At 42.1% G+C, this 13,253-nt stretch overlaps 1 protein-coding gene across 2 annotated transcripts in view; it reads left to right on the top strand.

Moving 5' to 3' along the window:
- sema5a (sema domain, seven thrombospondin repeats (type 1 and type 1-like), transmembrane domain (TM) and short cytoplasmic domain, (semaphorin) 5A) overlaps nucleotides 1-13,253 on the top strand; it is a 202,516-nt gene that overhangs the window by 75,975 nt on the left and 113,288 nt on the right. For both annotated transcript variants that reach the window (XM_068004736.1, XM_068004730.1), the window contains exons 3-4: nucleotides 3,481-3,580; nucleotides 5,367-5,412. In XM_068004736.1, coding sequence (XP_067860837.1) covers nucleotides 3,481-3,580; nucleotides 5,367-5,412 — 146 coding nt within the window. The remainder of the gene's footprint in view (nucleotides 1-3,480; nucleotides 3,581-5,366; nucleotides 5,413-13,253) is intronic.

The following is a 13,253-nucleotide window of genomic DNA, read 5'->3' as shown; positions in this document are numbered from 1 at the left end:
TGCATCATTCAAGTGGCCATTATTCATGTGTGAGGCTAGACAGTGAGTGCCAAATTATTCATCACAGCCAAGTCCAATCCTGTTCTCACCTGAAGTAATTTCCATCAGGGGGCATTGTAGACGGATCAGGAGTGGAAACACTTACTGATGTCTTTTTTCATCCCTTCCAGCCGGGAGTAGTGAGGCCATCTTACTGCCCCAGCCGGAATCAACTAACTAAGCACATACCGATGATTGAACCTGGGGCCTTCTGTCTGTTGGCTTAGGACCTCACCGTGTGGTTCATTTACCCACTGATGCATCGGAGTAATTGAAATTAGTACTTCTCTTAAGTTTATTTTAGAAAGCACAGCACTTGTTTTTAACTACACTTTATAAGAGCCCTTCTTTCATTAGACACTGCTTAATGGATACATTAATGGATAAAGTACATAATGGATACACTGAGAATTGCCCATGTGGCACATTGCATGTCTGTAAGAATAATGGATCACCTCAATAACTTAAACATTTAGTTTGGTTCTCCTTGTGCCTCACAGAGTATTTCCAGGGAGCAGCTGAGCTGTGCCTAGTAGGAATGTCCCAGTTTCAATCCTTGATCTCTGTTCAGTTAGCTGATATCAGCATGGGGCAATATTAGGGATGTTACAATTGGCCTCAGCACCCCTGAGTTAAAAAGAAAAAGGAAAGTCAGACAGAATTCCTGCTTTTAATTGATAGCAGTGATCTCGGCCTAAAGTGTGGGTGGGTGGTAGTTTGGTGAGGACAGATGCAGGCTTGCCTGTGATGCTCCCTACATGGAATAGCATGCCAGCACTCATTGTCAAAGCTCACACCTGAATAATGGCTATTTGGGTGAGACACCAAAGGGCGATTAACAACCGTGAAACTGTAATGTCACAAGCCGTCGGTGCTTTCAGGAAAGGAGAGGAGGGGAGGATAAAAGTTGGCAAATAAAACTCAGTTTATTTTCAATTTTCCATATATTCCCTCATCTTGTACGGTTTTCTATAAAAATACTTCCCTCTCCTCGCCCCATTTGCTCATTTGTCAAATGCTAATCCCAGGCATTTAGGCCCTCCATTTGTGCCAAGCCCAGATGTGAAAATCAGTTAACTGATGAACAAACATTCACACTGTTCTGGCAAGATGAAAAATGCTTGATGTATAAGAAAAAAGGACAATCAGAAAGTGACCTGCTTTTGAAAATCATATTTAATCTGTAATCCTGTAATGAAAATTTACAGATTAATCTTAATGTCTAGGTACAAACATTTCAAATTCCAATTCCGTTAATAACATTCACAGCTAGCCTCTAACCACATATAAATAACTTTTACACACTGGCCTAGATTTTCCTTTTCTGACCTGCAGCCCATGACCCCAGACCATTTGCAGGGCGGGCACCCAGCATGGTCCCCACCAGCAAGCAAGAGCCCGCGGCTGCCAATTAAGGAAATTCTGGTGCAGCCCCCGAAGAAGCAGAAGCCAGTTTAAAGGGGACACAGAGCCGTGAAGATCAGAACAATATTTTACTGTTAGGCCTCAGGCTGAGCCAGGGCCTTACATAGGGCCCTAATGTACTATGGGGCCCTCTCTCCCTCAAAGCGACACCAGGGAGCCTTTCGTCGCCAACCAAGGAATTACCGGCAGCCCTCTCCTGATGATCTTCTGGGGCAGCAGTATCAAGGGCAGAAGGTTGGGAAACGGGGCGGCTTGCTGTGTCCAGCGTCCCAGCCATAATTTGCATGTGGTGGGTAGGGAAGGGGTGTGTGGTAGCCAACCCAGAGAGGGTGGGAGAGAAATATCAAGATTGGGCTGGGGAAGTGGCCACTGCCCAATTCTCCCATTGTTTCCACTGTTATCTTGTTTTATTTGAGGTGGGATAGCAGAAGAAAATCCTGGCCACTAACTTAAAACATTATTCTCAATTCTAACTTTGTGGTCAATTGAATCTTTTATTCTTAATACTTCTTTTCAATCAGATGTCTTAATAATCTGCAATTCTGCCAAAACATTGTCTTGGCTTTCTTTTGATGTTATTTTTGTGCTCTACAGAATGACCTGACCGGAGCCAACATAGTTTGTGGACAGCAGTTCATCTCAATGAAGACCGTGCACTAAAAGTATAGAGTTAGGATTGGCGTCTGTTTTCTTCACTAGTCATTTGGTCCTGCCTGTGGGATCCCTGGGTTGAAAGATTGATTGAAGCAGAGTTTCAGTTTTTCTCTCCCATTTTTTTCTTGTTTCTTCTTTGAACTGTCAGATTTCCAAAGGTGAAATATTAAAGAAGGAAATCATATTCTGATTCTGATATTCTATTTTCTAATCAGTTACTGTCAACAATGCTTTTCCAAGTTTTGGGAATAGAGATATTTGTCAGTGGCTCTCATTAATAGCTGATAAAGTTATTGTTGTGTTTTCTGTTATTTTAACAAAGCCCAAGTGAGAAAGTTTGTTCTGGGATAGTATAGGAAACCTGGCACTTAGAGGTAAAATTTCAGACATTGCCCAGAGAGTCATTTATAAACTGAGCACTAAATAACCAGTGTCAGCTACTAAAAAAAGTGATGGGCCCCTGGGATGAGTGAGATCTTCCTTTTCAAGTAAGAATGTGAATGAACCTGGTGAAATAGAATCAGCAGGGAAACTTGAAGGGTGACTGATTCACTTGGAGCCTCAGTTTAATTGCAAAAATATGTCTTGTTGGAGAATAAACGACTTTGTCTCCAGCAATTCAATTGAAGTGTAAGGAGTGCTGTGTTCGAAATCGCGCTTTGCAGAAAGCATTTAAGAAGTAACTGGCAGAATTCTGCTGTTCTCAGATCTGTTTGTACTTACTGACAGAATATTTGTTGTTAAAATGTGTGTTTATTACCAGTTCAGACAAACAGTATTGCTAGAAATTAAATTCACAGTGGGTTTACAAAACAAGGAAAAAATACATTTGTCTGTCAAAGCCATAGTGTTATCTTCTGAAATGGGCCTAGCTGGTAATTTAAGAAGACCTGAAAATCAACCGACTAGTGACTTTCTGACAAACCTGCCAAAAATAGCATTAAAATTTTCCAAGAACAGAGATTTCGAGATTGATTCGGAAATAGTGAAGCTGGTAAGATTAAAAAATAGACTTTTAATCTTGTCAGTTGAATTTTAGAAAAACTGTAGTACATCTGGAAGGTTTCTTTTATCTGTCCCACTGAGCTTTAATTTAGTCCCTAAGGGTTTCATGGAGCTGGCGTCTGGGTGATAATGTTGATGTAATTCTGTCAGGACAAACACTTCAGTGATAGATTGATATAAACCCAGGGCACAGTTCTGGCACATTTAATGACAAGTCTCAATTCCAAGAGCCTTCTTGTCAGGTTTAATTAATCTAGTTCACTGCATTTCAATTACAGGTATTGACATCAGTCTATTGATCGCCACCTATGCAATCTGTTGCCAACTAGGTTACGGATATTTCTACTTTCTTCTCAGACATTGCGCCTTGGCTGCACAAATTTAAAGCTGCAGATGTAACGGACTATTCACAGCTGACCTTTGACCCCAGCCAAAAAGAGCTCATCGTTGGAGCAAAGTGAGAAATATTTTTCTTTCATATATATTACTGCCCCTGATATTTTTGGAAAGACTGATTTACTGTGTTTTGCTAAATTGCATCTTGAATGACCGTTTCTTTCAATTCCCAGTACAATCAGCTTCACTTTATTTACTTGACTGCTCTTGTCAACCCAGTTCAGTCTTGATTACCTTTAAGATGTTTTTAAAAAATCTTCTGTGCTGTCAGAGGTTTGCTATTGATTTTTTGAGAGAATCTATTGGTACTTAATAGTAATTTTCAACTAATGGCATCAGCCTCAGATGCTAAATGAAAGGTACTAATATAACAGGCCTGACAAGGCTTCTTGCTATCCATTCATTTGCTTGGGAAGCAATGCTCATATTCTGGGGGCTTAGTTTACGTTGTATCCAACTTGGAGGATTTATGCAGCAGTAGGAGCAGCCCAAGGAAGGTTTCCAAATCACACGAGGCTGTTGCTAACATTTCATGCTGTCCGCTTTCCCTTCAAATGAGGAGCAAGTTACCTCACAAAATATGTTGTGCTGATGATGCCAAGCTAGCTGTAAAACAGCAGAGTTGCCCAAGCTTCTGCAGAATGTCTAGCTTCTAACCAAAAAGTGGGAGTGGCAGATTTTTATCTATATATTCAAAAACCATAAAACAAAAGAACGTGTGCCAATAAACAACATCTTCGATTTAATTTAAACAGACAAGAAACCATGCTGTCTTCACATGCTCAGATATGTTGTGCTGTTTAAATTATTTTGTAATAACAATATAACCGCAATGTCACATGCAAATGGTTAAGGCAAAGAAAAACCCAGACTTGGATATAACCGAAGAGTGCCTGCACCATTATCGACTATGTAATTTAGGATTCATCAGTAAGTTACATATATTGGGACATTACCAAGAATGTGTTTATTAAGATTACATAAAGGCAGAGTGGCCACACATCTCGACTTTGAACTCATATAGTCCAGCTTCGGGTAGGCTGGCTGGCAACTTAGCTGATTGAACACCTAGAATCATAGAATTTACAACACCTCTGCTGTTGCTAGCTCCAATTGGAGCCATTTACTCTAACCCCATTTCCCTGCCTGTTCCCTATATCCTTTCATATCACTCCTACTTGAATACTTATCCAGTTCCCTTTTAAATGATGTTATAGACTCTCTCAAAGATCACTTGTAGTAAAGCATTTCATGTTCTAATAATTTACTGTGTGAAAAAAGTCCTCTATCTTCTCCCTTTATTCTTTTGGTGATAATCCTGAATCTACACCCCCTTGTTTATCAACCGGTGGAAACAATCTTTCATTATTTACCTTCTCAAAACCTTTCATAATTTTGAAAATCTCCACTGGATCCTCCTTAATCTTCTTGTTATGGAGAAAAAGCCCAATTTCTTGAGCCTTTCTTCATAACTATAACCTCTCATTCCTGGTATCAGTCTAATGAATCTTCAGAGTAGATTTTCCGTGGTGCTAATATCCTATCTATAATGAACTGAACTGTACACAATATGCCAATTGTGGCCTAACCATTGTAGAAGTAACAGCAATAGTCTGTTTTTTCAATACTCAGTTTAAAATGAACCTGTGCTTTGGGGTGTTGATGCTCAAATCTTGGGGACTTCTCTGCGACTCTTCCTTGCTTAGAAGTTCAGTTAAGGCAATAGAGATGATTAGTATGTGGAGCTAGTGTGAATCTGTGCCTGTGTTGCAGAAAATGTTCCAGTCACATTGAGGCACCCTTACCATCAAACAGATCACTGATCATGTAAATCCTATTTCTTGCAGGAACTACCTCTTCAGGCTAAAACTGGAGGATCTGACATTAATCCAGGTGTGTGAAACCTGTTTGTTTTTGCTTTTGCAGTGGTAATGGTTGATGTGAAACCAACATTTGTAGCAGGTAATCACGGTCATTGTACAAGAGTTTCAAAGAAAAACAAACATCTGCTCCCCTCTTCTGATCTTCAAATGGGATGGGCCGAGTAACTGTAATTTACGACAGCAGAATGAAAGGGTTAAACATGATTTCAAGGCTCCAGTGAGACTGTTCCATCTTATTACTGGGACTATTTTGGTCACTATTAGAAGACCAGGGGCATGATTTTGACCTGGAGCTGGGAACTCAGCGGCTGGGTAGATATTCGCATGGGAAACCCGGAAGTGAGTTGAGTGCGTCGGAATTTGCAATCACAACTCAATTGAAAGTAATTGTTTTTGCTTCCGGGTTTCCTGCGCCTCAGCCAGCCAAATTGACAGGTTGGCTGCCTGTTAGGATGGAAAGCAGCTGGGAATTGGAGAAGAGGGAGGGGGGGCGCGAGAGATCGTGGGCTGTGGAGGACAATAGGAGTGGAGTGCTGATGCCATGGAGGACAGCGAGGGGATCTCCTATCGGGGAGGGGGGTGGTCTCGGCCGACGCGGGGGATCGGCTGATCGCGGCGGGTAAGTCTTTTTTTTACAATGTTTCTCTTTATTCAGAGTAATGTGAATTATCAAATATTCTATGGATATTCAAACATTTCTCCAATATTCCTCTTTATAATATTTGGAAATCTGAAAAGAACACTTTTTAGGGTTGATTAAGAATAATTCTTGCTACAATATTCCCAACTTTAGGTATTTGGAAGTGAAGACCTACGACAAAACAACAAATTGCTAATTTGAGCAAATGAGCATTTCAATTAAAACATTGGTTGTTTCAGTAATTATATATCTTGTTGAATTTAAAAGTTTGCTGAAAAGGTGATTTTGCATTCCATATTTATTTCTATCGGGATTTTAACAACTAGTTGATAATATTTTGGCACTGTAAACAGTCTGTGAACAGAAACAACTACTAACTAGTTTCCTTTATATTAAAGTCATGTACAGTTGATATAGAGAAATAAAGAAAGATGCATCTATGGAACACAGAGTTAACAGTTGACCCACCAAAAGGTATTCCATGCTACATCAAGACTCCTGTTTTCAAAACATCATTTATTTAAAAACGCACACAAACGGGTCCAATCTTAAAGATAAGGCAAGGCTCAAAACACTCAATCACCAACGATGTCTGTAAAGTGAATTTTTAGCCTCCCATTTTATGGTTACCATAATGACAATACCTGTATATATTTTTCATAAGTTGAAAATCTTTTACCTCCTTCTGTTCTGACATTTATCTTCAGCATGGTTCCACCAACAGTTTCTGTTTCTAATGTTTTATGTAATGTAGAAGGGGCTTTTCCACTGATTGGCATTTCCTCTACACTGTGTCATTCAGTTTATGATTCTTCTCATGGATTCAGCATGCCAAAATTCTAATACTACAGTTTCTGTCACCTCTGAGAATGCGATGATGAGAGGCAGCAGCAGAATTGCAAGGTGAGGTCCTAGGCCCACTTCCCTCCACATTCTCTTCCATTTTCTTTAGCATGGAATTAATGACAGGCTTCTGATTTTCTGAGATCATTATATGTTATTTCTGTAGAGTCCATTGCATTTGGTGCAATAGTGCATTCGCAGCTGGCATCTACAACTTCCATGAAGAGGTTACTGTTTGGAATCTGTTGGATCACAAAAGTCTTGTGGCAGCCTTCACAGTGGATTGCTCCTGTAGTTTCCTTTATAGTTTGTTCAGATACAAAGGCTAGTGTTTCAGTGTCACATGGCTGGAGAACTTGCTTAGGTCTCTGCGCTCATGGATCCGGCCCTTCTCGCCTGCTATTCACATCGAGATTGAGAAACCATGGGAAACCCGTGCAGGTAAAGTAAAATTGGTTTCAGCCTTAGAATCCACAAAAAATTAAGTACTTTAACTATTTAAATGAGGTAAATTGCCCCTTTAGCAATCTGCCCGCTGGCATTAAGTAGGAATGGGACTTCTGGGTTTCAGATGTGTGCACGCATCCAAATGCGGCTAGGTTAAACCCGGAAGTGGGCGCGTTGGAGCCGGGTTGCGGCTGCGCTTCAAAAAACTGCTACTTTAACCTCCCACCCACCCCCAACCCACCCGCTCTTTGGGTTTAAAATCACCTCCCAGGTGTTCGTATTATCTATTTTGGTAGAAGCTTTCTGAACAAGTTCCTCAGGGCAGTATCCTAGGCCTGACCATCTTCAGCTGCTTCATCAATGACCTTCCCTCCATCATAAGGTCAGAAATGGGGATGTTCGCTGATGATTGCACAGTGTTCAGTTCCATTTGCAACCCCTCAGATAAGGAAGCAGTCCGTACCCACATGTAGCAAGACCTGGACAACTTCCAAGCTTGGGCTGATAAGTGGCAAGTAACATTTGTGCCAGACAAGTGCCAGGCAATGACCATCTCCAACAAGAGAGAGTCTAACCACCTCCCCTTGACATTCAACGGCATTACCATCGCCAAATCCCCCACCATCAACAACCTGCGGGTCACCATTGATCAGAAATTTAACTGGACCAGCCATATAAATACTGTGGCTACAAGAGCAGGTCAGAGGCTGGGTATTCTGCAGTGAGTGACTCACCTCCTGACTCCCCAAACCCTTTCCACCATCTATAAAGCACAAATCAGGAGTGTGATGGAATACTCTCCACTTGCCTGGATGAGTGCAGTTCCAACAACACTCAAGAAGCTTGACACCATCCAGGACAAAGCAGCCCGCTTGATTGGCACCCCATCCACCACCGTAAACATTCACTCCCTTCACCACCGGCGCACTGTGGCTGCAGTGTGTACCATCCACAGGATGCAGTGCAGCAACTCACCAAGGCTTCTTCGACAGCACCTCCCAAACCCGCGACCTCTACCACCTAGAAGGACAAGGACAGCAAGCACATGGGAACAACACCACCTGCACGTTCCCCTCCAAGTCACACACCATCCTGACTTGGAAATATATCACCATTCCTTCATCATCACTGGGTCAAAATCCTGGAACTCCCTACCTAACAGCACTGTGGGAGGACCTTTACCACACTGACTTCAGCGGTTTAAGAAGGCGGCTCATCACCACCTTCTCGAGGGCAATTAGGGATGGGCAATAAATGCTGGCCTTGCCAGTGACGCCCACATCCCATGAACTAATAAAAAAAAAAGCATTCAAATCTTTAATTGCATTGGCAATGTCCCCAAGGTTTTTTTTTGCTTTCATTCCATCGATGTTGTCATTACTTCAAACCTGCATTTTGACTTAAACCAGCAGCGCTGAATGAGCTGAAAGCTTTATTGCAGTTAATGGTAATGCTGTTAACATAGCTATCCATTAGATGGCAGGGTTTTTTCCACATTAATTCCTTTATGTAGATCTCTACAGGCTGAATTGCAGTTAAAAATAAAAATCACTACAAACCAATGACTACATTACTATAATTATTAATTCTATCTTTGGTACAAAGATTACATTTTTTAAAACAAAAATACACATTTTTTAGGGTAACTGAGCACAAGCCAAGGATTGAACTGGGGACCTTCCTATACAACAATATATATGGTACACTTACTCACTGAAGCAGCAGTAGAGCAGTTTCCTAACCATCAAGGGAAGCAAGAAGTTCAATTTGTCACGCGGGGTGTTGTTTGATAGAGTTTGTGTTTTATATTCGCATATCTGCGTGTTTTGTTTTCCTTTGTTCACATAAATCAATATTTGACATGTTGCAGCAGTTTGTTCACGGGTAATGTATTGTATATTGCATGAAAGCTCATTTACTTTCAGTCAGCCTAACAACTGTAGAAATCTTCAAAGCCAGCCCTGAAATGAGTTAGGGGCAGGAGAATGGCAAATAGTCATTCTGAGAAATTCACTTGCTCTGAAGGGGAAGATACTGAAAGGGGTTTCTGTCCACCCTCTGTATCTCGTTCACTATATTCCTTGCTCTGTATCATATGTATGAATACAGCTGGAGCAGTGATAGCTGCACAGTAGTTGAGAGTCATGCAGCAGCTATCCCCCCTTCCTTTTTGTGGGATGCAGTAGAATGTGATTTCACTGCATTAATGGGAACCAATCTTGTTGTGTTGCAAAAGCAATGTGGTTATCAGGTTAGAGGAAATTTTGGGATTTAAGGGTCGATTTTAACCTGGTGGGAACGGGATGGTTAAAATCACTGTAGAAGACTTGCCGTTCCCACTGGCCACTGTTTTAACTGCACAGTTTTTTTATTCGGTCGAGGTGGGGGATGCATGAATAGGTGGAAATCGGGGTCCTGCAATACAGTTAGGACCCCAACGCCATTTTAACTCAAAATCACATATCTCCCAGTCTGCAATACACGGCTGTATTAAGCAGGTCACCGACACCCTGTTCACCAGAGCTAACCAGTACATCACCTTCCCCATTGACCTCAACAGTCAACATGAGCGAGCTCAGGGAATTGCAGCAGTGCCTGGCTTCACTCACATCCAGGAAGTCATTGACTGCACACATGTTGCCATCAGGGCACCAGAGCATCACCCAGCAGCATTCGTGAATAGGAAGGGCTACCAATTGATGTCATTTAATTGATCAATTGATACATTGATGTCCAGCTAGTCTCCAATCACAGAAACAGGATCATGCAAGTTTATGCATGGAACCCAAGCATCTGTCAAGATGATTTTATCCTGTGACATTCAGTCACCCCCCCCCCCCCCCCAATATTTGACCCTTCCACCAAAGTAACAGATGGCTGCTGGGGGACAAGGGATACCCTCTACACACGTGGCTCATGATATCCTCTGCAACCACATCAAGCCTCAGCAACACAAGTGTAATCAAAGTCACATCAAAGCTATGGGACCACCAGGATGGTTATTCAGCGCACCACAGGGCTGCTGAAGCAGATGTTGAGGTGTCTGGACAGGTCTGAGGTTCCCTATAATACGCCCTACAAAGAGTCTCCCGCATCATAGTGGTGTGCTGCATCGTGCACAACCTTGCCATTGAGAAAGGCCTGCATTTGGTGCAGGCAGAGCAATAGCATTGGATGAGGAAGATCAGGGTGTAGGCGAGGAAGCAGCAGAAGAAAGAGGGCCACCTCAATGTGTTGCAGCGAGTGGTGCAAGGAATAAGTTCATTGCTCAGCAATTGCAATGACCTGCTCATTCCCCTACCCTGAAAACTTACACAAAGTCCCTCTGCATTAACATTCCTTAAGAACATAAGAACATAACTTGATTGAATTTTTTGAGCAGGTAACAAGGAGGGTTGATGACGGTAATGCATTTGCTGTGGTCTGCATGGATTTTAGCAAGGCTTTTGACAAGGTCCCACATGGCAGACTGGTCAAAAAGTAAAAGCCCATGGGATCCAAGGGAAAGTGGCTAGTTGAATACAAAATTGGCTCAGTGGCTGGAAGCAAAGGGAAATGATCGATGGGTGTTTTTGCGACTGGAAGACTGTTTCCAGTGGGGTCCAGCAGGGCTCAGTACTAAGTCTCTTGCTTTTTGTGATATGTATTAATGATTTGGACTTGAATGTGGGGGGCTTGATCAAGAAGTTTGCAGATGATACAAAAATTGGCCGTATGGTTGATAGTGAGGAGGAAAGCTGTAGACTGCAGGAAGATATCAATGGACTGGTCAGGTGGGCAGAAAAAGTGGCAAATGGAATTCAGTCCAGCGAAGTGTGAGTTAATGCATTTGGGGAGGGCAAACAAGGCAAGGGAGTACACAATAAATGGGAGAATACTGAGAGGTGTAGAGGAACAAAGGGACCTTGGAGTGCATGTCCACAGATCCCTTAAGGTAGCAGGACAGGCAGAAAATGTGATTAAAAATGAATACGGGATACTTTCCTTTATTAGCTGGGGCATAGAATATAAGAGCAGGGAGGTTATGCTAGAACTGTATAAAACATTGGTCAGGCCAAAGCTTGAGTACTGCTTATAGTTTAGGTCACCACATTACAGGAAAGATGTGATTGCACTAGAGAGGGTACAGAGGAGATTTACGAGGATGTTGCCAGGGCTGGAGAATTTTAGCTATGAGAAAAGATTGGATAGGCTGGGGTTGTTTTCTGTGGAACACAGGGGGCTGAGGGGAGATTTAATTGAGGTATATAAAATTATGACGGGACTAGATGGGGTGGATAGGGAGGACCTATTTCCCGTAGCAGATGGGTCAGTGACCAGGGTGCATAGATTTAAAGTAATTGGTAGAAGGATTAGAGGAGAGTTGAGGAGAAATTTTTTCACCCAGAGGGTGGTCGGGGTCTGGAACTCACTGCCTGAAAGGGTGGTAGAGGCAGAAACCCTCAACTCATTTAAAAAGTACTTGGATGTGCACTTGAAGTGCTGTAACCTACAGTGCTATGGACCTAGTGTTGGAAAGTGGGATTAAGTGGATAGCTCTTTTTTGGCCGGCATGGACACGATGCTTTTATTATATTTTAACATATATAAGAGATCTTTCCTTAGCTAAGGAGACCAGGTGTGGACTCACTAGAGCCCTTTGTAATTGCAAGACCTCTTTACTCTTATACTCCAATCCCCTTGCAATAAAGGCCAACATACCATTTGCCTTCCTAATTGCTTGCTGTACTTTCATGTTAACTTACTGTGATTCATGTACAAGGACACCCAAATCCCTCTGACTAGCAACATTTCTTAGTCTCTCACCTTTTAAAATATATTCTGCTTTTCTATGTTTCCTACCAAAGTGGATAATTTCACATTTCACATTTCCCCACATCATCTGCCACCTTCTTCTTACCCACTCACTTAACCTGTTCTATATCCCTTTGCAGCCTCTTTGCATCCTCCTCACAGCTTACTTTCCCACCTAGCTTTGTATCGTCAGCAAAATTGGATACATTACACTCGGTCCCTTCATCTAAATCATTGATAGATGTTGTAAACAGCTGAGGCCCCAGCATTGATTCTTGCGGCACCCCACTAGTTACAACCTGCCAACGCGAAAATGACCTGATTATTCTGACTCTCTTTTCTGTCCATTAACTAATCCTGAATCCACACTAATATATTACCCCCAATCCCATGAGCCCTAATCTTGTTTAACAACCTCTTGTGTGGCATCTTATCGAAAGCCTTTTGAAAATCCAAATACACCACATCCACTGTTTCCCTCTTATCTACCCTGCTAGTTACATCCTCAAAACACTCTAATAGATTTGTCAAACACGATGTCCCTTTCATAAAACCGTGTTGACTCTGCCTAATCGCATTATGATTTTCCAAGTGCCCTGTTACTACATCCTTAATGATAGATTCTAAAATTTTCCCTACTACTGATGTCAGGCTAACTGGCGTTCCCTGTTTTCTCTCTCCCTCCTTTCTTGAAAAGCGGGGTTACATTTGCTACCTTCCAATCCTCGGGGACCGTTCTAGAATCTAGGGAATTCTGGAAGATGCATTCTGTGAACTCGTCCTCCAAACTACTTTTGTGAATTTGGTTTGCCCAGTCTGTATGAAGATTAATGTCCCCTGTGATTATTGCATCACCCTTGTTACATGCTCCTCTAATTTCCTGATTTACACTCTGTCCAAGCCTATAAACTACTCCCACCAGTGTTTTCTGCCCCTTGTTATTTCTTAGCTCCACCCATACTGATTCTACATCCAGATTTTCTGAGCTAAGATCCTTTCTCACAACTGCCTTTATCTCATCCTTTATTATAAGGGTTACACCGCCCCCCCCCCGCCCCCGGCCATTTCCATTTTGCCTATAGAACCATAGAAAAGATACAGCACAGAAGGGGGCCATTCAGCCCATT

Source organism: Heptranchias perlo, chromosome 2 (genome assembly GCF_035084215.1).
Source record: "Heptranchias perlo isolate sHepPer1 chromosome 2, sHepPer1.hap1, whole genome shotgun sequence".
Lineage (NCBI taxonomy): Eukaryota > Metazoa > Chordata > Chondrichthyes > Hexanchiformes > Hexanchidae > Heptranchias > Heptranchias perlo.
This window is presented reverse-complemented; position numbering and strand designations above follow the sequence as displayed.